This window comes from Stenella coeruleoalba (assembly GCF_951394435.1).
Source record: "Stenella coeruleoalba genome assembly, chromosome: 5".
In the NCBI taxonomy this organism is placed as follows: domain Eukaryota; kingdom Metazoa; phylum Chordata; class Mammalia; order Artiodactyla; family Delphinidae; genus Stenella; species Stenella coeruleoalba.
Genome location: NC_137150.1, coordinates 75518216 through 75544931, shown reverse-complemented (window position 1 = coordinate 75544931; position 26716 = coordinate 75518216). Strand labels below are relative to the sequence as shown.

Below are 26716 nucleotides of genomic sequence, written 5' to 3'. Positions count from 1 at the left end.
GATGTAGCATCAAAAGCAGTTATCATTTTTGTTATTAATTGTGGGGAGTGGATGGTTTGGGAGGTGGCAAACAGCCACAGGGAGAAGGTAGATTTTAGATCTTTTGTCCTTTTATTTTTGTCCCCTCATTTCTATTCAAATTTTCTGTGAACTGAAAACATTTGATAAATATAATATTAACTGTCTGATATCCAAAACAGGTAAAGTGTATTCTAGTTACAAAAATTTACTCAATTCCATGAGTATTTTAACACCCTGATGGAATGTTTACATGCACATAGTAAACAACTGTGCCCAATTACAGAGCAGACTTCTACCAATCCTCCATAGAGGGGTTTTACTTGTAAGCATTGGAGGCCGAGACCTGGGCTCCACCATTTTCTAGCAATGTACCTTAGTCAAATTACTTAACTGTTGAAGCCTAGGTTTCTTCATAGTTAAATGGAGATAACAACAGTACCTCATGGGGTTGCTGAGAGGATTAAATGAAATACTGTTCTGCAAGCCTCAGTTTCCTCATCTGTAAAATGGGGACAATAACAGTACCTCATAGGGTTGCTGTGAGGATTAAACGAGATAATGCATATAAAACACTTAGCACAGTGCTGGGCACATGGTAAGCGCTCAGTAAATGATATTGTTACTATTATTATTGTTGCCAATGATTAAGTATTTGGTTAAGAAAATAGTAACAAACTTAAAGTCTAAAACCATAGGAGATTTTAATATATTAAACCACTGGATCAACAGTGCTACAATCCTTTAGATAAATTTTAACATTTGGTACTTTTTTTGTCAGCCTGCAAATATTAGGTATTCAATCAGTGCTTCCACAATTAATTACTGTGTTTTCTAGATGACAAATCTGTAACTCACTCCAAATGAAAGCCATTATTTAGAATATACACCTATAATGAAAACATATGAATATGACCTGGCTCAAATGTCTCTTAACTCCACCCAAGACATTTTTCTTGATTTAATTAAAAAATCCCAAGAGTGAATTTAAAAGGGCATAAAAAGTTTTAGGTTCCTTCTCAAAGTGAGATTTGTTAAACATTATAACAGTTGGTTATTAAAGAAATGATGAGAGGAAATTTTCTGCACCTTTTTAAAATAGGAAAAAATTATCATTCTATTCTAGGGAGTTAATCATGTTTAGAGTCCTCTAACCCCTTAAAGTTTATCTCTATAACTGGTTGAATCTTTTCAAGGTCCTTTGAATCAAGCAGAATGAATACACACTTTCAAGTAAAAGACTGTTTGATATTCCCTAGCACATTTCAAATCCACAGGAAACAAGAGGAGCAAAACCTAAAAAATAAGAATAAAACAGACAAAATTCATTTCCTCATTAGCACAAGACATATTTCTATGGAAAATATCACAAACTCCATGTCAGTTATTCTGAATTTAAATGACATGCCACAGGGACTTTCCTGGTGGTGCAGTGGTTAAGAATCTGCCTGCCAATGCAGGGGACATGGTTTGATCCCTGGTCCAGGAAGATTCCACATGCCGTGGAGCAACTAAGCCCATGTGCCACAACTACTGAGCCTGCACTCTACGGCCCGTGCCACAACTACTGAGAATGCGCACCACAACTACTGAAGCCCGTGTGCCTAGAGCCCGTGCTCCACAACGAGAAGCCACTGCAGTCAGAAGCCCACACGCTGCAACAAAGAGTAGCCCCTGCTCACAGCAACTAGAGGAAGCCTGTGCACAGCAACGAAAGACCCAATGCAGCCATAAAAAATAATTTTAAAAATTAATTAATTAATGCTAAAATTAAAAAAAAATAAAATAAATGACGTGCCACAGAAAATTATAAAGAAAGTCTTTATCTACCTTGTTCTGCTACCAGGGCCTTGAGCTCTCCCAACAAATACTTGATAGTTCTAACTTTTTCAGCACTCTGGTTCACATTTTTTGCATTCTGCACATCCTTTATTCTTGTATCTTGCACGGGTATGTTTAAATCCTTTCTTTCACTTCTAACCTCTCCAATTTGTTCTTTAACATATTTTTCTTCTTTAATAGCCAAGAAATCTGGCTGTAATAGGGTGGGGCTGCAGCAAGTCTGACTGTCTGGATGAGAACCCAACAGTTTCGTGTATGTTTGGAAACCCTTTAGTAGGTCCGGTTCCTTAGGAACTCTTTGTTGTGGCAGAATTCCATTAGCAAGACCCAGCTGCTGAAATGTTGGAGTAGCTGGTTTGTCAGTTTGGGGCAGGCTACATGGAACTCCAAGACTAGTACTGAAGGAATTCCTTAGAACATCATCAGTACAGTCCACAGGAATTGTTCTACCTTGTGATATAACCTGGTTGTCACCATCAGTCTGAACTTCCTAAAGAAAGAAAAAAACAAGTTAAGCCTTCAAAAATGTGAGCACTGACTTGTAGGCATTAACTATAATAAACTCAAACGAAAAATGTTAGAAGATGACATTTGCAGGATAGAGTTATAGATTACCAGTAAATAAACTGAATTTCCCCTCAGCACAATATTCTAGCTTTTTAAAGCCTCTGCAATATGGGAACATTATAAAGCCATGACTAAAATAGATCGTTTACAAATATCACACATGGTTTAAAGACATCAAAAATTAGTCTACTTTGGGACTAAACAAAATCCCACTTTGGGAAATTACAATGTAAGAAAATAAGGTGAAAAAGCTTTTGCACAAATATATTTAGAGAAGTGTTATAGTGGTAAAAACTTCCTTAAATGTCTAACCATAGGTGAGTAGTCACACAGACCATGGTATATTCACTACACAGAGTACTAACAACTTATTAAAAATTTCAAAAAGGTAAATTACAATAAAGTGTTAAGTGAAAAAAGCAGTATATAAAACGTTATAAAATTTAATTATGATGATATTTTTAAAAGAAAACTAACTTAACAAATTAAAACCAGAAAACAAAACCTACACAGAGAATTAAATAACTGGAACATGCTCTATCAACGTGTTAACAGCAATTATGCCTGGGTGGTAGGTATGGGTGATTTCTTTTTTCAAGTAATCTCTTTCCCTTTCCCCCTTCACCCTTTCCCCCTCCCCCAATTAATAAGTAAAACTTTTCTAATACAAAATAACTTGAAAAAATAATTGGTCTTTACATCCTAGGGCATTAAGATACAATCAGCAAATTCAATTTTCTCTCAAGACGACAATTTCTAAAAGCAAATTACTACTTATATAGTATATAAACTGTACTCACAGAATGAACCACTGGAGGGCAGGGTGGTTGCTGAGGTAACTGGACTGGGGTAGAGGTGGATAAGCTATAATTAGAATATGGAGATGCCTGAGATTCTAAAAGGGAAAAGGGGAAAAAATGTCATTCACATCTCAGACTGCTTATACAATTACCAGGCAACTTAATTAGAGCTTATAATCATGCCTTTTAAAACGTCATTCATACTAACCAGAACCAGACACAGTGTGGCAAGGTGCAGTAGGAATTCCTTTAGGGTTGTTCTTTGAAGCCAAGTTATTCATCAGTGACATCTGAGTCTGCACATGCTCACAGAAGGCTTGGTATATTATGGGTGAATACATTCTATAATGATCTTGTAGTGACCAATTTTGTGGTATATCTGATGAGTCTCTTTCACTTCCAGCAGAAGCATCATTAGGAATCTGTTTCTTATTATCTGAAGATACTAATGTGGAAGAAGGGAAAAAAGTTCTTGAAATACAATTCTTCAAAAACCTTTACCATAAGATATTAGGGAAAAAAGGACTCTCAGAAGTAGCTATCACCCCTAAAGAAAATCACCTCAAATGATTTTTTTTTTTTTTTTGCGGTACACAGGCCTCTCACTGTTGTGGTCTCTCCCGTTGCGGAGCACAGGCTCCGGACATGCAGGCTCAGCGGCCATGGCTCACAGGCCTAGCCGCTCCGCGGCATGTGGGATCTTCCTGGACCGGGGCACGAACCCGTATCCCCCTGCATTGGCAGGCGGACTCTCAACCACTGCGCCATCAGGGAAGCCCTCAAATGATTTTTTTAAAGTAAGTAATGAATTAGGTTCTCCAGTCAAAAATCATCTACACTATGTCTTTAAAATCTTTATTAAACACTACTAATAAAATCTCTCCAATTACAAAGACCTCTCTTAGGGGGGTTACTTCTCTCTAAAATCCAGTAAAACTCTTTCACCTTGCTCCTTGTCCAGTTCATGCTCTTGAGAGGGGGAATGCAATAGAAAAGACAGATACCTTGTACAATTCTGATGCTTTGACAATAATAATAATAATGATAAAGATAAATAAATCAGAGCTTTTAGAGTGAGAATAAAAGTAGATTTAATCTACACATTGGGCTCTCAGACAAGAACTTAACCTGACATTTAAAGTCTCCAAAGCTTAACCATGACATACTTTTCCAACCATCTTCCCAACACTCTCAACTAAGAAATTTTTCATTCCAGTCGGGCCATTTTAGACACCTAAAACAAGCTTTTCTCACTTTCCCAAAACATCACTCATGATGAACCATTCTTTCCAATTCAATTCTACCTACTCACCAAAGCTCATCTGAAGGCTTCTCTCTCCCACGAAGCCTTTTCCAGTCATTCTAGTCTAGTGACTGCTCTCCACCATCCCAGAGCACATATTGTCTATACAAATCATATATCACTTGCATATTGTACTATATTGCTTATCTTTCATTCTCTTGTCTACCTGACTAAACTATAAGATTCTTTAGGCAGGACTGTATTTATACTTCATTACTTTCTCCCACAGTGTCTTGTATTAATCTATGTACAAAGCAGTACAAAGTAGAAACCTGGTATTAATAAACTAATACATGAAAAACAAGAGTTTTCTACATAGCACTACTCTATAGATCACTATCAAAATCTATTTCTTTGTCTAATAAGATCCCCTTGCCAAATGTTTTTTTAAAGACTATTAATAGAAATGAGAGTGTTCTTGGTAGATCATAGGTTATCAGAGTACAAAGTAAGTTCAGAAAAATATACAGCTTTTGGCAAAAGCTTACCAAAGCTAAATATATATTCTATGACATAGCAATTACACTTCTGGGTATATACCTAACAGAAATGAGTATTTATGTCTACTAAAACAGTGGTCCCCATCCTTTTTGGCACCAGGGACCGGTTTCGTGGAAGACAATTTTTCCACAGACCGGGGTGGGTGGGGGAATGGTTCAGGCTGTAATGCGAGCCATGGGGAGTGATGGGGAGCCAGAGGGAGCGGTGGGGGGCGGTGGGGGGCGGTGGGGGGCGGTGGGGAGCCATGGGGAGCGGCAGAGGAAGCTTTGCTGGCTCACCTGTGGCTCACCTCCTGCTGTGCATCCCGGTTCCTAAGAGGCCGTGGGGGGAGGAACTGGGGACCCCTGTACTAAAAGATGTGTATGAGAATGCTCACAACAGCTTTATTTGCAGTAGCCAAAAACTGAAAACACCCAAATAGCCATGAATAGTAGAAATGGATGAATTGTGGTATAGTCATCTGAAACTATACAGCAATGGAAAAGAACAAATTACTGATATACTCAAACTACCTATATGAAATTAACAGATATGATGTTGTGTGAGAGTCAGACACAAGACTACATAGTGTACAACTGCATTTACATGAAGTTCAAAACTAACAGAACTATCCAATGGAGATAGAAGTCAGAAAAGTGGTTACTCAAGGATGAGGAGATAGGTGGTGGTGAGAATACTGAGGGGTAGGAGCCTGGTAGGGTACTGAAAATGTTCTATATTTTCATCTGGGTGATATGGGTGTACCCCATATGCAAAAATTTATTGAGATTTATGCACTTGCTTTATGAAAGTTACTCCTTAATTATTTAAAAAGTGAAAACAGTTAAATTTTTTAAAATGGTATGGAATTCCCCAAATACATATACAATTTATTGAAAATAAAAACATTGCTAAAAGCATAAAACTTACAAGTAAAAGCAAAAAGTTAAAGGCAGATGAAATATTATAACCAATAAAGATAGAAAAATACTACTAAATTAATATTTGACTATGAAAATGGTTGGAGATATTGGATGCTTCCATTTTGACTTGGGCTATACTCTTCCTTTTGAGATAATCTATTGCTGTGAACATACTTCCTTGGCCTGAATATGAGCTCTAACAGTTACTAGCTGAATAACTTCTGGCAAATTATTCAACCTCTCTTGGCCTCCTCTTCCTCATCAGAAAAATGATGATAAGAGCATTACCTATTTCATAAGATTGTTGTGAAAAGTAAACAGCACATGTAAAGTATCAATGTCTAGCACATAGTGAGAACTCAATAAGTGTTATATCTATTACCAAATGGCTACAAAGTCTTAATACGGACAAATAAATATTTCATATTCACAAATCTTCCCAACTGCTGTCAATAAAATATCTCTAACCATGTGCCCTCTGAGGTGACATGCAGTAACAATTATTCTTCACTCCCTGAATATATGAGCTACAACAAATTGGTTAATAAACATTTCTGTAAAAAAAAATTATTTCTTAGTGGAAATACAATTTTATAATAAATCAAATGGAAAAGCATCCTCCTAAAATAGTTTAACTTTGAAATCTAAAATGATGAAGGGTGAGATCACAGGCAGCCCACGGCCACCCAGCACATTACTCTTCCTTTCCTCCTGATTCCTAGGTCTCTCTTCTGCTCCTGGGTTTCTTTTGGTCCCATAAGATAAGAATTGTCTGGTTTGAGGAATTCTCAGATTTTACACTCATAGTTCCCAAGCACTGGCACTCATTCACTTTTCAAGGGATGGTTTTCACAATCTCTGATAAAGAGGAGCTACAATATTATGCCTTTGCCAGCAGATGGCATCATCCAACATAAATTAATAAACCTCAAACACTTCTTAAAATTCAAAGCTTTAGAATTAACATGACTTACTTTGCTCCTTTATTAACTCACTCTATGTGAAACTCTACTGAGAATGTTGTATATCTGTATTTAAGAGACAAAATCTTAAAGCAAATTATCTAAGACAAGTTAAAAACCATAAATGGATACACAATTTTAAAATTAAAAAAAAAAAAACACCACCAACAACAAAATAAGCCTGTTACTACACAAATACAAACGAAGTATATTTTCTTGCTCTTGTTCACTATAAAAAAGCACCCTACATAAACATTTTACCAAACAGCTTAGGACAGCAATGCCTAACTGGTGTCAGGTGATAACTATTTATTCAGTCCACAAAACTTTTTCTGTCCTTGAATTTTAGCTGCTGTACAGCACTGTTGCTTGGATGTACAAGCATTGTCTGACAGGTAAGATAATTCCTGCCACCCAAATACAGAACAGACATCTACTGCGGATAAGAGCTGCTGGATGCCTATTATAATGTGAAATACGTGAAAGAACACCTGGCCTTGATACGGGCAATCGAAGCTCAAAATATTCTGCCTGTAGCAGTTTATTTCCCCAAGGTGAGGGCAGAAATATATACATGATACTGAAAGTAGGTCACATGCCCACAGCATTCAACACAGCTATCAAGATGTAAAAAGTTGCTTATTAAAAAAATGTCTTTTTTCTTTGAGTGTCAGGAGCACTCTCAAGCAAGCTCTCAACGCATTTCTGGAACTGCCTTTCTGCCTCCTTCCTCCCAGTATGCAACGGGGTGGGTGAGCGTGACTCCACAGACGCTCAGTGATCAGGCAGGTACCAGACAGAAAGTAAGTACGGAGCCCAAGCCCCAGAAGACAGTTAACACCAAATAGTAAGATAATGTATGCTAAAGTTAAAATGATACATAGATACCAGTTAACATGCTGTAATAGATTCCTGAAGTTCTAGTTATGATTATCTCACTTATGCAGAGATGGAAAAGAAAGCAAGTGCTGAGTTTGGTTTTTGTGTATTTTGAACACTGTGCCAACAGAGCAAAAACCTTGTACTGGTTAACAGCTGCTAACCACAAAAAAGAAAAAAAAGATGATCCTTTCTAGACAGTGCTACAGTTTGGTAAACTAAAAAAGAGTAATTTAAGCAAAGGGAAAGAGGCTTCTGCTTCTGAAGAGTCAACCTTAGGAGTAAGTCAATGAGAACCACTTCTAATACTGCAACCCTAAAGGAGACTGTCCTATGGGATATAGGTCTTTCCGAGGATGAAAGTGTAGGGGAAATGACAATAAGATTATATCCTGATCACGGGCCAGAACTGCTGATCTGACTCTAATCCAAAGAAGAATTTAATGGCAGGGGCCCAGAATGCTAGATCTCTCTCATTTGCTTCCCCAAACCCGTCTTCTACCCGTCTCCACCCTGCTCTGCTCTCTCTGGGATGCTAATCTGTATGGATTACATTGTTAAGAGACATTCCTTCATGGGTCTCTTCTGCTCCTACATGTTTTGCTGGGTCTACCAAAAAAGTAAGGCCTTGACCTAAGCTCTTTACCTGGGCCATTTCTCAGGGTTGTGTTTGTACTGAGCAACTTTGAGGGATAAGGTAATGTTTCCTCCTGAGACAAGTACAGGCTTGCTTACTACTTACTACAAAACCAGCGGATTCCCCAAGCTCAGCGGTCGTCAGCTGAAGCTTAAACCTACAGCATGTGCAGTATCCACCTGGGTCCATCCCATCATCCCAGTGGGAAATGGCAGCAAGGGAGAACCAAGACAAATATGCTGCTGTGCATGAGTAATAAAGTCCTTTGTCTCTGACCCAGAGTCTCGTGTCTCCTGTCAACATGCATGACACAGTAAGGCTAAATTATTAGTTGTAAGAATGAAAATCAAACCCCAGACCAGATATACAACAGGGTTCCAGTTGGGTCCAATCCAATGGGAGTCTCAGCATTATCATGGAAAGGAAGAAGCATGAATTCAAAGTATTTATTCCCAACTCCCTCTCTATGAGGCCACCTTGGGCTGGCTTTGTCACTGCTCTTCTCAAGGCAGCCTACCCTACACAACAGTATCTCTTGAGTCCCAGTACCCTCTTCCTCACCTCATTCCTTAAGGCCTAAGGATAATAAAAGCTCTGTTCCTGCTGCTAGCACTGGGCTAGCACAATCCCTTGTGGTTTCCATATACTCTAGTCACATCTTTGTAATGAGTTTCTTTGTAAATAAACCATCTTAGAATTATCTTAATTTGAGTGTAGCCATCTATCTTCTGTTGGAACTCTGATAACAAACAGCTAAGCTGGGATCCAACAAGTTGCTACCACGGCACCATTGCCAGCCATGTACATTCTAAATGAGAGTTCCCTGAGAAAGGGAGCCCTGGACAAAAAATAACCTGCCTTGAGAAAAAAAAGTAAGAGACTGGAGGAATAGGTAGATGGCGCTACCACTCCTTTCTTTGTCCACTGGGCCCCCAAAATGGGCTTCTACTTTCAGAATTAGACCAGGGGTTAGCACACTTTTTCTTAAAAGGCTAGAGAATAAACATATTATGTTTAGCAGGGCCGATTGTCTCTGTCACAACTACTCAACTCTGCCACTGCAGCACAAAAGTAGCCATGGAAAATATATAAATGAGGGACTTCCCAGGTGGTCCATGGTAAAGAATCCGCCTTCCAATGCAGGCGACACGGGTTCGATCCCTGGTCGGGGAACTAAGATCCCACATGCCACCGGGCAACTGAACCTGTGCACCACAACTGCTGAGCTTGAGCACCTCAAGGAGAGAGCCCACGTGCTGCAAACTACAGAGCCCACGCACCCTGGAGCCCACGTGCCACAAGTAGAGAGAGAAAACCTGCACACCACAACCAGAGAGAAGCCTGTGCACCACAATGAAGAACCCGTGGGTCACAACAAAAGATCCCACGTGTCTCAATGAAGATCCAGTGTGCTGCAAATAAGACGCAATGCAGCCAAAAAAATATAATAATACTTAAAAAAAAAGAAGAAAATACATAAATGAATTAGTATGGCTGTGCTCTGATAAAACTTTATTTACAAAATAAATGACTAAACATTATTTATAAAGCAAAACTGGCTGTAGTATGCTGACCCTGGTTTAGACCAATGTTGTCCAATAGAAATATAATGTAAACCATATATGCAACTTTAAATTTTCCAGTAGCAATATTAAAAAAATTAAAAATGGGTAAAATTAATTTTCATGTTTTATTCAAATCAATATAGCCAAAATATTAACATTTCAATATGTAATTAACATTAAGTTATTTTTTGCATTAAATATTCTAAGCATACTGTGTATTTTACTATTAAGCACATCTCAATCTGGATGGTAAATTTTCATCAGAAATCCTTGATCTGTATTAGATTTAATAAAATTTACAGTTGAGGGCTTCCCTGGTGGCACAGTGGTTGAGAGTCCGCCTGCCGATGCAGGGGACACGGGTTCCTGCCCCGGTCCGGGAAGATCCCACATGCCGCGGAGCGGCTGGGCCCGTGAGCCATGGCCGCTGAGCCTGCACGTCCAGAGCCTGTGCTCCGCAATGGGAGAGGCCACAACAGTGAGAGGCCCGTGTACCGAAAAAAAAAAAAAATTTACAGTTGAAAAAAGTAGATTCATGTACCTGTTATTCCAAACATACTCAAAAGTTTTCTAATAACTGGATCAAGTACCAGTTTTCAAATTAAAATTAAATTTAAGTAAAATTAAATAACATTTACAATTCAGCTCCTTGGTTGTACTAGCCATACTTGGAATGTTCAATGGCCACATTTGGCTACAGACTGCCATCTTGAGCAGAGCAGGTCAAGACAATACGAGGCTAAATGTGACTGGCCTCCAAGATAGGTTAGTAAGTTGTTTCCTCTGCCTTAGTTCTCTGACTCAGGACCACCTGCAACATCAACCTCTAGTCCTATGAATGTTCTGCCCTCGTTTTCTCAGCCTCTTTGCCTGGATCCTGATCTCTTAATACCCAGGGCTATTGCTGTAGATAATTTTCTAGACTTCACTCCTTGCCTAAGCTGAATCTAAGTGTGCACTGCTGTGTTAACATTTTTGGCCCACCTGAACTGTGGAACTAGCTGGTTCCATTCTTGACCATCTGAATTCCCATTGTGGACTTTTATTTTTTCTTTTTAAATAAATTTATTTATTTAATTTTGGCTGTGTTGGGTCTTCGTTGCTGCATGTGGGCTTTCTCTAGTTGCAATGAGTGAGGGCTACCCTTAGTTGCGGTGCGAGGGCTTCTCGTTGTGGTGGCTTCTCTTGTTTCGGAGCATGGGCTCTAGGCGCACAGGCTTCAGTAGTTGTGGTTCGCAGGCTCTAGAGCACAGGCTCAGTAGTTGTGGCACACAGGCTTAGTTGCTCCATGGCATGTGGGATCTTCCTGGATCAGGGATTGAACCCTTAACCACTGCGCCACCATGGAAGCCCCATTATGGACTTTTTCATTTCCATTTTGGGCTATCTTGTTCTACAGGCCTCTACGGAACAACATAATCAAAACTTGATTATTCTAAACTGGTTGCTGAATTATTACACTTAATTAAGTCAGCAAGATTAACTGTGAGGGTATAAAACATCCTTGGCCACAGTCACCATCAATCAGTGGCAGGCCTTCTTTCCTTACATATCTTATCCAACTTGGAATTTTACCTTCCTATTACCATGTCTTCTAACTGTGCAGCTCAAAAATTGAGCTATTGAACCTACTTAAAAAATATATATATATACACATAAAGTATTTTTAAAACAATAAATATACACATGAAACCCAACCAATTTGTGAATATCTATGAAAACAAGGGGCAGGGAGAACAAAGATAACTCTATACACCTCCCAAATGTCAAAATGAGTTTGAACCTTTCCTCCTACAAACCTAGCCACTTTTTTTTCTACTTTTCTTCTTGGAAAAGTAACTACTCAGTGATTAGAAGCTGAACAGAGGGGAAAAAAAGCACAAGCACACACACACACCTGAATAACCAATGTTATTAAAATGAATCCAACTGCATAATCCCAATAATTTATCAAAACCCCCAGAATTAAGTATTATATTTAAATAAATAAGAGAAAAAAATACTTACAAATTTCCTTCCAGACTACAGAAGGTACAGTATGTTTTTCATGTCCTTTCTTTTTAGATCCATATTGTTTGCTTTCTACAGGTCTGGGGTTATATCTATTTTCTGAATATGCTATTTCTGAACCTACTATTAATCAAAACAAAAATTCATTAGCATTAAAAGAACTACTTAATTGAGAAAAGGTGATCAGCAAAGAAGCATTTAAAAAATAAAACCTGAATCTTCATTTCTCAAAATGTCCCGCAGCAAAGCAGCACAACCATCAAGCCCTTGTACAGTTTCAGTCTGCAAAGAGAAAGTCATTTAGAAATTTGTATACAAAATTTTAATGCAGGAAAAAAAAATTCTGTAATTTAAAAATTTCCCTATTTAGAAGCAATTTATTATCGGTAGAAGACTTGTTTTAAAGTAAAAAGTCTTCATTAGAGCAATTAATACTTTGCTTTTGAATTTTTATTCCCACTTCTTAGCTTTTACCTGAAAACTAATTAAAATAGCATATATTGTATCTATTCAGTTTAATCTTACCTGACTTTCTGAATCAGAATGAGTGGGGTAGCCAGAATCTGCATTAAGATGAGATATCTTTCTCAAATGGGTCCTAGAAAACAAGTTTGTTAATATCTTTACATATGACACAAAAAGTTGTTTTCCCAAAATATATTATAAATAGACATTCTCTTTCCAGTGAAGGTTGGATAAGAAAGTTTGTCCATGTAAAAGATGGATTTATGCAGGACTTTATGAAGATTGTAAAGACTAAAATGATCAACATGGGTAAGATATGAAAAGTCCCTCCGCAGACTTTTGTGAAGGTAGAGCCCCATTTAGTTCTCTAGGGTAGGAAAAATTTAGTCTAGCCCAAACACTTGAAAATCTCTTGAGATTTCCTGAAGTTGTAAACTTCTTTACGTACTTACCCTTTCTTTCCATTTGTTAATTTAGCAGGTCCAGTGTGCTTTCCTGAAGATAATACCTATGACATAATGCATTATATTGTAGTATATATACAAATATTTTTTCTATTACATTCTCAGTATGCTGTTTGGACAAAACCTGAAATGTTATTCATTGTTTCCGTTCCCTTTTTTACTGTGGTAAAACATACACAAAATAAAATGTACCATTTTAGCCATTTTAAAGTATACAGTTCTGTGGCATTAAATACATTCACATTGCTGAGCAACCAACACCACCATCCATCTCCAGAACTTTTTCATCTTCCCAAACTGAAATTCTGTACCTATTAATCATTAACGTCTCATCCCCTCCTCCCCTAAGCTCCTGGTAACCACCCTTCTACTTTCTGTTGCTATTAATTGGCTATTCTGGGAAGTTCATATAAATGTAATCATACACTATTTGTACTTTTGTGACTGGCTTATTTAGCTTAGCACAATATCTTCATATTGTAACATGTACAAAATTTCCTTCCTTATTAAGGCTGAATAATACTCTTTTTTTTTTTTTTTTTTTTTTTGCGGTACGCGGGGCTCTCACTGTCGTGGCCTCTCCCGTTGCGGAGCACAGGCTCCGGACGCGCAGGCTCAGCAGCCATGGCTCACGGGCCCAGCTGCTCCGCGGCATATGGGATCTTCCCAGACCCGAGCACGAACCCGTGTACCCTGCATCGGCAGGCAGACTCTCAACCACTGTGCCACCAGGGGAGCCCCAATACTCCATTTTATATATGTACCATGCTATTTTTAATAAAACCCACAATTACAACTGAACTCTTATAATTTGTTCTATATAGATGTCAAGCAAACAACACATACATTTGTGTCTTAAGTCTATTTAAGCTGAAAATGAAGTTGAGATATTATTTTAATCAGAAGTATCTACCATAGTAAGTTTGGACAATACTCAACCGCTGAACATGTTTTACATTCCCCAGTTCTTCAAAACATACAAGTTAATTCAAGATACAGGGCAGAGTCCATAACTCTGATTTTATTTATCCACGTTCTTTAGAATGCCTGACAAGATTAGCACATGAAAACTCTACCATTCCTCTTTATCTATATCTCATTCTCTCAATCTTTCTTTTTAAAAACATATGTTGTTTTTTTAATTTTTGATTTAAAAAATACCTTAGGTGGGCTACCTTTTGTGTAGAATAAAGAAAAAAATTTGCTTCTACATGCATCCAATACCTTGAGAGTTACAAAAGAAATAGTTAATTGTAGTTGCCTCTGGGGAGGGAAACAATCTGGGAGACAGAGCAAGAAGGGAGACTTTCCATGGTATACCTTTTTATATCTTAAAAACTTTATATCATATAATCTCTATTCAAAATACAACATTTAAAAGACACAATTAAATTCCCTACTCACTCCCTCATTCTAGCCTTCAGGTGTAGTCACTGTTGGCAGTTACACTTAGGATTTTTCTTGACATGTTTACATATTTCATTCCAAGACAGCTTTGAGCACTAACTATTAAACTTTCTGGAGTTATACAATATTCTATTATTTGCTTGAATATGTACACTCCCCTTCTAAGAATGCTACTGAGAATACATTTTTTTTAATTGGGTTGATAAAAAGTTTTACTTCTCCTTAAGATAACTTCGAATATGATGGAGTCATAAAGCCAGCAGTGAGAACCAACATTGGCGGAAGTAAGATCCCATGTAACATAGCTCCGCTGGCCCCTGCATGACCCCCTCAGGGTCTTTCCTTTCACAATATCTATGTCGGTGTCCTGGCCAGGACCACAATAAAAAGCCAAACCATTGTGCTGCTAGGTCTAAAAACAACTACCACAATAATTATCTTTCAAAATTAAAATTAGTATACTATCTGAGATAAATAATGGCATAATTGTAAGATTATATACAGCATTTCTCCAAAAAACACACACATTAGGTTATATTACAGAAAACCAGGTAGAGAAAATTAACCAAAATAAAGCACCCTGTAACAGTATCACACTGGCACATTTCCTTCAAATTTATTTTGTATTCTTTATTTTGAAATAATAGTACAAATAATTGTATACATGTCACCAAGATTCCCCAACTGCTGACATTTTACTACATCTGCCATGTTCTCTCTCAAAAAAAAAGTATATAATTACGTTTTGTCTGAACCATTTCAGATTAAGTTACAGACATGATACCACTTTATATTTAAATATTTACTCCTGGGACTTCCCTGGTGGAGCAGTGGTTGGGTAGTTGCCTGCCAATGCAGGGGACACGGGTTCGATCCCTGGTCCGGGAGGATTCCACATGCCGGGGAGCAACTAAGCCCTTGTGCCACAACTACTGAAGCCCACGTGCCTAGAGACCATGCTCCACAACAAGAGAAGCCAGCACAATGAGAAGCCCGCGTGCTGCAATGAAGAGTAGCCCCTGCTCGCTGCAACTAGAGAAAGCTCGTGCGCAGCAACGAAGACCCAACGCAGCCAAACATAAATAAAATAAATTTATACAAAAATATTTATGCCTAAATATTTCCTAAGGACAAGGTCACTCTCTCATATAACCAAAGTATAATTATCAAAATCAGGGAATTAACACTGAAACCATACTATAATCTAATCTACAGATCTTATTCACATTTTGCCAATTATCCCAACACTGTACTTTATAGAAAAAAAATTCTGGCCCCCATCCAATCGAGGATCATATGTTGCCTTTTAAGTTGTCCTATCTCTTTAGCCTCCTTTAATCTGGAACAGATCCTCGGGTTGTCATTCATTGTCTTTTGCAGCCTTGACATATTTAAAGAGTATGAGCAGTTACTTTGGTAGCATGTCCCTCTGGACATTTAGACTTGTCTGCTTTCCCATGATTAGTTTCAGGTTGTGCTTTTTTGGCAGGAATACCACAAAAGGGATGTTGTATCCTTCTCAATACAATATGAGCAGGCATATGATGTCAGTTTGCCCCATTACTGGCAATGTTAAGTTTGATTAAAGATGGTGCCTATCAGAGTTTTCACTACAAGGTTACTATTTTTACCTTTGTAAATATTAAGCATTTTGTGGGGAGATACTTTGAAATTACACAGACATCCTATTAATCAAACTTTCGTCCAGTAGCATCCGTTGAGGATTCTTGCCTTAATCATTTGTCAAATGGTGATTTTTCTAACTTACATCATTCCTTCTACATTTATTAGTTGGCATTCAACCTTAGTGAAGTACTTCTTCATTTGTTAGTACGGACTTACTGATTCCTGTTTTACTTAACGGGTTATGATGCATTATTATCATTATTTATACTAACGCTCAAATTGTCCCAGATTCTGTCAGTAGGAGTGTTTTTAAACCGGCTCCTGTATCTTTTTAACATGTCCCCATTATTTTTTGAGCTAATGCTTACAATAACCTGATCCAGTTTTTTTTTCATTGTGGTAACATGAAATCTACTCTCTTACCAAACTTTTAAGTGCACAACATAGTATTGTTAACTATAGTATGATGATTATAGCAGAACTTACTCATCGTGCATAATTAACAGTTTATACTCATTGAATAGCAACTCTCCATTTCCTCCTCCCTCCAGCCCCTGGCAACTACCATTCTACCCTCTGCTTCTATGAGTTTCACTATTTTTAGATACCTTATATAAGTGGAATGATGCAATATTTGCCCTGTGACTGGCTTATTTCACTTAGCATAGTAGCCTCAAGGCTCATTCATGTTGCATATAGCAGGATTTCCTTCCTTTTTTTAAGGCTGAATAACATGCCATTGAGTATCCACTAATCCATCAATGGACATTCAGGTTGTTAACACATCTTGGCTATTGTGAATAATGTTACATGAACACAGGAGTGCAAATATCTCCTCAAGATTCTGTTTTTAATTTTTCTGGATAAATATCCAAAGGGGGACTACTGTATCACATGATAGTTCTATTTTTAATTTTTGAGGAAACTTCACGTTGTTTTTCATAGCGGCTGCACCCTTTTACGTTCCCATCAACAAGTGTACAAAGATTCAAATTTCTCCACATCCTCACCAACACTTGTTATTTTCTGGATTGTTTTTTGCTGTTGTTGTTTTGTGCTTTTTTTAATAATAGTTATCCTAACAGGTGTGAGGTGATATCTCATTGCGGTTTTGATTTGCATTTCCTTGATTAGTGATGTTGACCATCTTTTCATATACCTGTTGGCCATTTATTTGTACGTCTTCTTTGGAGAAATGCCTATTCAAGTCTTTTGCCCATTTTTCAATCAGGTTGTTTGGTTTTTTGCTGTTGAGTTGTAGCAGTTCCTTATATATTTTGTTTATGAACCCTTTATCAGATATATGGTTTACAAATTCTTCTCCCATTCCATAAGTTGCCTTTTCACTCTGTTGTTTCCATTTTATTTTTATATATCTAGGTCTCAGTCCTAGAGTTGACCATTTTTCCCAAAAGTCATGGTTCCTTTTAGTGGACAACAGTATTTAAAAACCAAAATCTAGGCAATAGCTGTGCTATTTGCTACTGGAGCTTCATATGGATTATTTATTTAGTCATCATGACTAGATAGTTGCAATTTTGAGTCTTGTGTTTTTACTTTTAAGTCTTTTTCCATATTAACATAGTCTTCAAATTTTCTAATGGTTGTGTAGTATTTCCTTGAGTGGAAGTAATATAATATGCCCTTGGTTTGTTTCATATTTTTCACAGTCAAAAAACAAACCTGAAATGTTTTCATATACTGAAAATAGCCTTTCACATTCAAGATTAAAAGCTTAATTATTTGATAACAGGTTATTAGTTGTTTAAAGGACCTAGATACAAACTGCAAAACCACTTTCCAAAACAAGTGCCCCAAATGGCAATGCATGACAGAATCAGTTTGCTTTACCTCACATTTACTCCCGCTAAGTATTATCATTAAACTTTCTACTTTACTATTTGAGAAAATCGTAAATATTTCTTAGGAGTCATATCTCCTACCAACAAGTGCAAGATAAAATTACATTTGTAGAATAATTTAGTGTACTAAAGCCTTTCATTTCCACTTAATCCACACCCTGTGAGTTGTTATTACTTCTGTGAGATGGGAACCTAAATTTCAGAAAGGTGGCTTGTTCAAAGTCATATATCTAAGAGATGTTTAAAAGAGTAATGTTTAAAAGAATGGACTCTGGCACCAGCTATGTGGGTCTCAATCCTGTCTCCACTGCTAACCAGCTGTGTAACTGCAAGGAAGTTATCTGAAGTCTCCATCCCTCAATTTCCTCATCAATAAAATGAGGAGTGTTATCTACCTCCTAAGATTGTTGTGAAGATTAAATGAGAAATTACATGTAATATCTGTAGTAGTGCTACCCAAATGTTAGCTGCTATTATTATCATTGAGATGGTAATAAACTGTTTCTAAGGGGGCTAAATTGTGTTGCACAATTTATGCCAAGTGTGAAACAGATGTTTTATCAGGTTCTCTCATTTAATCTCCCCAATTCTTTGAGGCAGAATTTTACACCTATGTTATAGATAAGGAAAAGGAGGCTCGGAGCAGTAAAAAGTACTTTGCTTACTATCACTATGACAGTAGTGGCAGAATTGGAATTTGAATCCGGAGGTGACTGTGACTACAAAAACCATGTTTTTCCCCCTTGCTGACTGCACGCATTCTGCATTCATTCAATATAAAAGAAAGATCTATAAGGGTGGGGCTGCTCTGGAAGTACTCATGAAGAAAATCTGGAGCCAGGTTTTGGAAAAAAGTGTAAAATTCACGTTAATGGGGAAGACAGCATTAAAAGTGAGTTGATAAATGAAGGAAGACCAAACAAAGGGATGCATGTGTGGATATACTTAAGGAGGAGTAAGATCACTCTAAGTAGAGGGTCTGAGTGAGGACTGACTGATTCCTATTGGTTGACTGATTACCTGAAAATACAGAGATAAACTGTTTAGTAGCGGAGGAAGCCGAGCAATGTCTCTAGGCTGAAAAATGGCTTGATAAGGGTTAGCAAGGGCACAAAAGGGGCGCTGAGGGGCACCCAAACGATGGAAATGTGAGAGTGTTAGAGAAGACTTCTGTAAGTGGTCCTTGAGCTGAGGGACAAGAGACGGAAAGTGAAGATTTCAGGCAGAGAAGGGCATTCTAGTCAGAACAAAGAGGAAAGGCACAGAGGCCTGAGAGAACACGGGCGCCCAGGGCACTGGAGAACACACAGGTGAAGAGCTCTGGGTATTACTGGAATGGGGGTGGAGGCTGGTAAGGAATGCACGGGCCCGATCGAAAAATGGCTGTGTGGACAGGCCAAAGAACTGAGATTTTATCTTGGAAAAAAAAAACAGGAAGAAGTGTTCCAGAGCTGGATTTTAAGCAGAAAAGAGAATCGATGAGGGGCGTGCATTTGAGGAGGGGTAAGGCTAAATGCAGGGACACTAACTGGGAGAGTTGTGGTTTTTTTTTTAACTAGTAGTAAAATACCAGCAACTGTGACGGAAGATCCAGCTAGTAGCGGCACTTGTTGGAAAAGCCGAGAACCTGTAGTTGGTGCAACAACGTCCTGAGACTCCGAGAGGTCAAGTCACCCACCCAGCGGCGGAGGCTGGACACGAACCCGGGGCCCACACCAAAGCCAGCGCTCAGGTGGACCCCAACGATTACAACAGAATATACATCTAAGGGCAGAGCGGCTGTGTTAGGGTGTTACGATTAGGTCCCCACCCCACCCCCGCCTCGTCTCCTCTCCCAGCATTTATTTTTAGTGCGGCAGCACTGTCTCCGTTTTTACTTTTTGTCCCAGGGAGCTCTGCACGTCTCCCGGCCCGAGGACTCCCTCCGTCCCTCTCCACCCTCACAGTGGACTCCTCAGGTCCGCAGACCTCACCTGGCCCGGTCGAGATCCGGACCTGACCATCTCTCGCAGCTTCAGAAAAGCCCATGCGGAGGGAAGCAGAGCCGCACTGTAAAAGGAATTAACCGCCGCGGACTCCCGACCCCCCCTTGGCCCGCCCCCCAAGCTTCCGCTTCCGGGAAGGAACCCGCCGAACGCCGCGCCTCATTGTCTCCGGCGCGCAGACAAACCTCTCCTACCCGCAGTCCGCAGCCCTGCGCTTGCGCAATAGGCCCCTGTCGGACCCCGGCTCGTCACACTCCGGCGGAGGGCGAGAGACGCACAGAACGCCGGCGAGCTCGGCTTGGCCAGGTGCGGGGCGGAGCGGGGCCTGGAGGGGGCGGGGCGGGGGGCGGGGCCGGGGCAAGGCCGCACCGGGAAGGGCCGGGCGAGCAGTTGGAGCGCTGGGCTGAGCGGGATTTCGGATCACCTGGGAGACCTGAGTTCTGCGTCCTGCGTCCCTGAAGCGAGGGTTTCCATGGAGGAGCGCTGCCCTGCATCAGCTGGGAGAAGTGGCGAAGGGGACCCGCCGGGACCAGAGGAAGGGACTGCTGTAGAGGGCGAACAGGTTTCTGAAGGAATTCCTCTGGCTCTGGGTTTTGACTGTATTTTTAGTTGATGTTTAGTATACCATTTTGAATGTATTTGTTCTTGATAATCAATAAAAATCAATCCTCGGTCTCGTTATCTCTGCGTAATTCTGATGACAGTTGCAAATTTTTCACTTTGTGGCCCTCGATCTCAGAACGGCGCTCATTAGTTGCGATTTTGGTTTTACTTCCAAGCATAGTTGTTTACTCTTCCGTGGAAGTAATCACTGTTAATAAAGAATAACATCCTAACTGGTGTGAGGTGGTATCTCGTAATTTTGATTTGCATTTCCCTAATGATTAGTGATGTTGAGCATCTTTTCATGTCCTTATTGGCCATTTCCATATCTTCTTTGGAGAAATGTCTATTCAAATCCTTTGCCCTTTTAAAAATTGGGTTGTTTGTATTTTTGTTGTTGATTTTTAGGAGTTCTCTACATATCTGGGTATTAATCTGTTGCCATATATATGATTGCAAATATTTTCTCCCATTCTGTGAGTTGCCCTTTTACTCTGTTGATATTGTCTTTTGAAAAATGAAGTTTTTTTATTTTCACGAAGTTTCCAATTTGTCCCTTTTTTCTTTTGTTACCTATGTCTTTGGTGTCACATCCAAGAAATTATTGGCATATCTAATATCATGAAGATTTGCCCTATGTTTTCTTCTAAGATTTCTATACTTCTAAGTCTTACATTTAGATCTTTGATCCATTTTTAGTTAATTCTCATATATGATGTTAGGTAAGGGTCCAACTTCATTCTTTTGCATGTGGATATCCAGTTTTCCCAGCATCATTTGTTGAAAAGGCTGTCCTTTCCCCATTGAATGGTCTTGGCACCCTTCAAAAATTATTTGGCCATGTATGTAAGGGTTTATTTCTGGGCTCTCTATCTATTCCATTGGTTTATTTATCTGCCTTTATACCAGTACCAAACTGTTTTTATTATGGTAGCCTTGTGGTAAGTTTGAAATCAGGAAATGTAACTCCTCCAGCTTTGCTCTTCTCTTTCAAGATTGTTTTGGCTATTCAGGGTACCTTGAGATTCCATATGAATTTCAGGATGAGTTTTTCCATCTCTGGCACTGGGGTTATGATAGGGATTGGAATTGTGAATTACTTTGGGTAATAGTGACATCTTAAAATATTTTTCAATCCATGAACATGGGATGTGCTGCATTTATTTATGTCAATTTCTTTCATCATTGTTTTGAAGTTTTCATTGTACAAGTTTTTCGCTTCCTTGGTTAAGTTAATTCCTAAGTATTTTATTCTTTTTAAGGCTATTATACATGGAATTATAATATGTATAATATTATACATAGTGGAAATTTCCATATTGTACATACATGGAAATGTCTTAATTTTCTTTTCAGATTGTTCATTGTTAGTTGTACAGGAATGTTACTAATTTTTGTGTGTTGACTTTGTATCCTGCTACTTTGTTGAATTCATTTATTAGTTCTAACGTTTTTGTGTGTGTGTTGAATCTTTAAGATTTTCCCTGGGCATGCATGGTCACATTCTAATTTTCCCTGTATAGCAACAATAGTTGCTTTTGAATATCCCAGTCTTTAATGTCTGACTCTCAAAAGAGGAAAAAGAGAAAAATGAAAGGAGGAAGAAAGGGTGCCAGCCCTTTAAATCCCGTGAGTCACTTCAACCAGAGGGGGAGGGGCTTACAACAATGGAGGGATGTGCAACAACAGTGGCCACCCACCTCTTTGTCTGCACCTTTGTGATCAGAAACATCAATCAATGATCAGAGCACAGATATGCAGTATTTGGAGGACAGGGAGATTTTTGCCCTCCCTGGCTCCCGCAAGCTGTGTGCAAGGATGGCATCACTCAGAATTGCGTTTCAGCTTTCGGTTTTGTTTAGTCAATAGGAGTCACCTGGCAGAAGATAGGAGGGAAAGAGGAGAGATATTGGAGAATTCCTCCCCTCTTAGCACCATTCTGGCTGATGCCTTGGCTCTCTGAGACTACAACTCAGAGAAGCCACTGGGCTCCAGTTCTCTCCAGGCTCCAATAAAACATTTGCTCCCCTTGTCCCTTCAGGGTGATAATGTTTTGCTACTCTCTGGGTGTCTGAACACTCCTTGTTGGTTTCCTCATCCACAACTCTGTCATTAGAAGTCTAGCTGAGAGTGTTTTCTGTTTCCTACCACGATCAGACTCATAGAAAGCCACCATATTGTCCAGAGGAAACACGTTAGTAGCTAGAATAGAGGGTGGTGTGTGGGAAGATGTGAGGGAACAGATGTGAGAGAAGTATAGGAGGTAAAATGAACAGGACTTAGTGATAAATTTGGGAAGTAAGGCAAAGGGGAGGTATTTACATTGGCCTTGGTTTCTAGGTTTTGCATCTGGATGGGTAGTGGGAGAGATGATATTTAGGAGGGAAGTTTATGAACTCATTTCCCCCCAACATTTTATTATGAAAAAGATTACAAACTAGGAACTCTCATTTGGGGGCATGTAGATTAGAAGTGCCTTGGAGTCATACAAGTAATATCAAGTAGGCTACTGGTCCTTTGAGTCTGGAGCTTGGTGGAGAGATATGGGCTACAGAAACACATTTCTCAAGTCATCTGTGGTAACTGAAGCCATAGGCTTCTGAGTTTGCTCTCTGGTTACTTTCTCAAGAAAGCCTTTCCTTCCACCCCACTCCCGCAACCTAGTTCATGTGCCCCTATACTGTGCTGTTACAGCATCACTTTTCACTTATGTGATTAGTTATTTAATGTCTGTCTTCCCAAGTAGAATTTAATATCTATGAAAGCAGGAAACTTATTCAGTGTAGCATCCCTAATACGTAGCACAATGCCTCACACAGAGTAGGAATTTTTAAATTGTTGAGTAAATAAATGAACCAACCAGCGCTTGGGCTGCTTTTTTGCACTGGGGCTGCCGGCCACTTGAATGCTCCAAGACTCAGGATTATTCAGGACTCAGCCCTTTGAGCCTGATAGCGAAGTTTTTTTTTTTTTTTTTTTTTTTGCGGTACGCGGGCCTCTCACTGCTGTGGCCTCTCCCGTTGCGGAGCACAGGCTCCGGACGCGCAGGCTTAGCGGCCATGGCTCATGGGCCCAGCCGCTCTGCGGCATGTGGGATCTTCCCGGACCGGGGCACGAACCCGTGTCCTCTGCATCGGCAGGCGGACTCTCAACCACTGCACCACCAGGGAGCCCCTGATAGCGAAGTTTTGTATCATGGTTAACAACTCAGCTTGGTCTAGGCAGTATTTTGTAATTTAGTACGTTGGACCAGTGGCTTTATCCAATCAGCTCACCTCTAAAGTGTGAAAACCTTTGTTCATGTTTAACCATGTTCCAGTTTATAGGAAAACACCAAAGTTGCAAAGTATATAAAAATCCAAACTAAAAACACAGTTAAGATCTGTAGCTAGGAGACAAGATTCACAAAAGCTGTGGACTGAATAATAAATTAAATGTTAGGAACACGAGCTCAGTTCTGCTTGGAAAGAGCTGAGACTGCCCTACTGCTTTTCCTCAAGCCATCTGGTGACATCTGGAATTAATTCTAACACAAGGGTTCCTAATCTTTTGAAATCCTATTCAATTTTGAGCATTTGCTAAAAGCTGTATAGTTTTTCCTCAGAAAAATGCTAATGTGCACATTTATGAAACATTGATGTATACAATTTTATCAGAGGCATTCAGGAGCCTCTCCAAGAATTTCAGGTTAAGCATCCTATTCTTACATAATTCAAAACCAGCTTTCCACACTTGAGTGTCCAGCGCCTTCTGCTACAGGGCCCTGGTGATCTTGGAAGCTGTTGGTTAATTAACAAGGGAGAAGGAGGTGCCAGGTTGAATAGCATCAAGGAGAGAGGTGCCAGGTTGAATAGCATCAATGGAGCACGGAGAAAATGGAATTGAGCCATAATCTTTGCACTTCCAACAGAAGCTTTAAAAGTATCTGCAGTCTTCACTTTAATCAAAATAGCTTCATTTAGGAAAGAAAGAGCCCACTTCTTTTTCTTAAAAAAAATCTTGGTTTTATTGCTTCCTGAGTGTTGTTCTTTTTAAAGGAGAAATACAAACCATATGTTACAGGGGTCTCAGTTTGACAGCTTAACTGAGGTCATCCTAGGATTCGGATATTTCTGGTCACGATAGGAAGGCCAGTGGGATGGGTCTGATGCAGCAAGGATCAAGAGAGCCCCTTCGGAATGATCTCATCTAGGGAAGTTACACGAAGTAGCTGGTTTGGGACAATGTGTCAGGTTTGAAGGTCAAGTGTGATTTTACTACAGCACAGTGCCAGTCACTTATTGCCCTGCAGCCCCTATGGACTCGTCCCTTACCGAAGGAGAGAAACAGTAGTGATTAAAATGCTAAAAATTATTAAAATCTCTGTAAGGCGTTGTGTGGAGATTGCTGGCACCCATCCACATGCTTTCAAAGGTTGTTTATTGGGGCTTCCCTGGTGGCGCAGTGGTTAAGAATCTGCTTGCCAATGCAGGGGACACGGGTTCGAGCCCTGGTCTGGGAAGATCCCACATGCCACGGAGCAACTAAGCCCGTGCGCCACAACTACTGAGCCTGGGCTCTAGAGCCCGCGAGCCACAACTACTGAAGCCCGCACGCCTAGAGCCTGTGCTCTGCAACAAGAGAAGCCACCACAATGAGAAGCCTGTGCCCCACAACAAAGAGTAGCCCCCCACTCGCTGCAACTAGAGAAAGCCCACACGCAGCAGTGAAGACCCAATGCAGCCAAAAATTAAATAAATAAATTTTTTTTAAAAAGGTTGCTTATTGTGTACAAATGTGACTTCCTACCTAAGAGCTTTTTTTTTTTTTTTTTTTTTTTTTTTACTGTACTGATTTAGTCCTCATTTTTTTTTTTTTTTAAGAGCTTTTTTTCTGGAGCAAAAAGAGCAAGCTCAGGCCATGAGCTGGGCAGGCTGTTAATGCCAGCAAGTTAATGGCCCTGGAAGAAGCCCTCGGTCAATGACAGATGGGAACAGGGTGAGGAAGCAGCCCTTAGCCAGTGATGGAGAACTTCCTCACCCCTCAGGTTGGGGTAGCTCTGGCGTGTGTTCTGCACTGTCTCCCAGAGTCCTCCAGCAGGATTGGGCTCCAGGGATAACTGGCTTGATAACACACCTCTATTTGCTTTCTTCCATTCACCATCTTACTTTCCCTACTCCCTTTCCACTGTTCCTGGGATTACCTCCCAAATAAACTGCATGCACTTAAATCCCTGTCTCAGAGGCTGTTTCTGGGGGGAACCTCCATACTAACATAGGCAGTGTGCATACAGGGCAGCACAAGTTTGGAATCAGACAGACCTGGATTCAAATTCCTTCTTACCAGAGACAATGAATAGCTTAATTTCTCTAAGACTGTTTTTTCATCTATATAATGGGGCTAATCGTACTGACTTGGTAAGGTCAGGTCATAAAGAAAAATTTGAGAATGTATGTAAAGTGTTGTCCACAGTGACTTGCACATAGTAAGTGCTTAATAAATGTTGGCTAGTATCATTACCACAGTATTCTTAGTATTGTTAACACAGCATAGCGCAGGTAGAGGGAAAGGTTTTACACCCTTGGGGTGACTGCTGAAGCAGGCTGATTTGGGAGACATGCTGGGACCTGATGAGCATCTGTGGCTTAGCAATATCAGTGGCTTATAGGAAGCATCGCCACAGTGAGCCAGAGCAGGAGAGGAGGAAAACGGCGGACACCAAGTGGTGGCTTTGAAGACAAGCAATGGGCAGTGCCCCACTGGTATTGCCAATCGCGCTTAGTCTCAACCGATGGCTATAGTATCATCAATGATTTCATATCTGTGAATGAAATCAGGATTCACTCTGATAGCTGGGGTTTCATTAGCTTCCCTCTTCAGGGATTATGCTCAGGGCTACTGAGGTTTGGTTTCTAATTTCAAGCTGTTTTTCTCAAAGGTACAAAGGATCTTTTAACTTTTATTATTTTATGAACTTGTTGTCTTAGGGTTTTTCACATTGGGGCAGTTCCCTCTGCTTCCATTCACTCCTCATTCCCAGGCCAGATCATATTTAAATTCTTTGACTGCAGTGAGAGAGAAACAGAGAGACTGAGGCAGGTTAAAGTATTTTACTCATTCTCTAAACCTGGTTAATTACAGCTCAGGGTTTCACCTGCAGTCTTCAGGCTTTCAAACAGCCAAAGGTCCCAGAGTGGATGCAACTGCTGGGCCGCTTTGGCTGACGGCAAACCGCGGGGAGGAGTAGTTGTTCCCCGCCCCCTGCACGTACAGACAGATGACTGTGGGGGTAGACTTCCTTTCAGCCCCTTTTACGGTTTCACTCTAGGTCAAAATCAA

At 39.8% G+C, this 26716-nt stretch overlaps 2 protein-coding genes across 4 annotated transcripts in view; both read right to left on the bottom strand.

Annotated features, from left to right (window-relative positions):
* The window catches only part of CCDC14 (coiled-coil domain containing 14), a 44196-nt gene extending 24305 nt beyond the window's left edge, over positions 1 to 19891 (bottom strand). For 2 of the 3 annotated variants that reach the window (XR_013828529.1, XM_079922837.1), the window contains exons 1-8: positions 19784 to 19891; positions 12904 to 12959; positions 12512 to 12584; positions 12199 to 12268; positions 11984 to 12109; positions 3436 to 3672; positions 3228 to 3322; positions 1849 to 2350 (exon numbers count right to left, since the gene is read on the bottom strand). Coding sequence is in view for 2 of the 3 variants with exons in the window: in XM_079922837.1 (XP_079778963.1) it covers positions 1849 to 2350; positions 3228 to 3322; positions 3436 to 3672; positions 11984 to 12109; positions 12199 to 12268; positions 12512 to 12584; positions 12904 to 12959; positions 19784 to 19813 (1189 nt within the window). In the remaining variant the exon portion in view is untranslated. Of the gene's footprint in view, positions 1 to 1848; positions 2351 to 3227; positions 3323 to 3435; positions 3673 to 5309; positions 5375 to 11983; positions 12110 to 12198; positions 12269 to 12511; positions 12585 to 12903; positions 12960 to 19783 lie in introns of those variants that run through there. The other variant, XM_079922838.1, reaches the window with a different exon arrangement.
* A 152-nt stretch (positions 19892 to 20043) lies between these two features.
* ROPN1 (rhophilin associated tail protein 1) overlaps positions 20044 to 26716 on the bottom strand; it is a gene marked incomplete at both ends in the record, with an annotated part of 16565 nt that continues 9892 nt past the window's right edge. The window contains one exon of the mRNA XM_079921425.1: positions 20044 to 20340. Coding sequence (XP_079777551.1) covers positions 20044 to 20340 — 297 coding nt within the window. The remainder of the gene's footprint in view (positions 20341 to 26716) is intronic.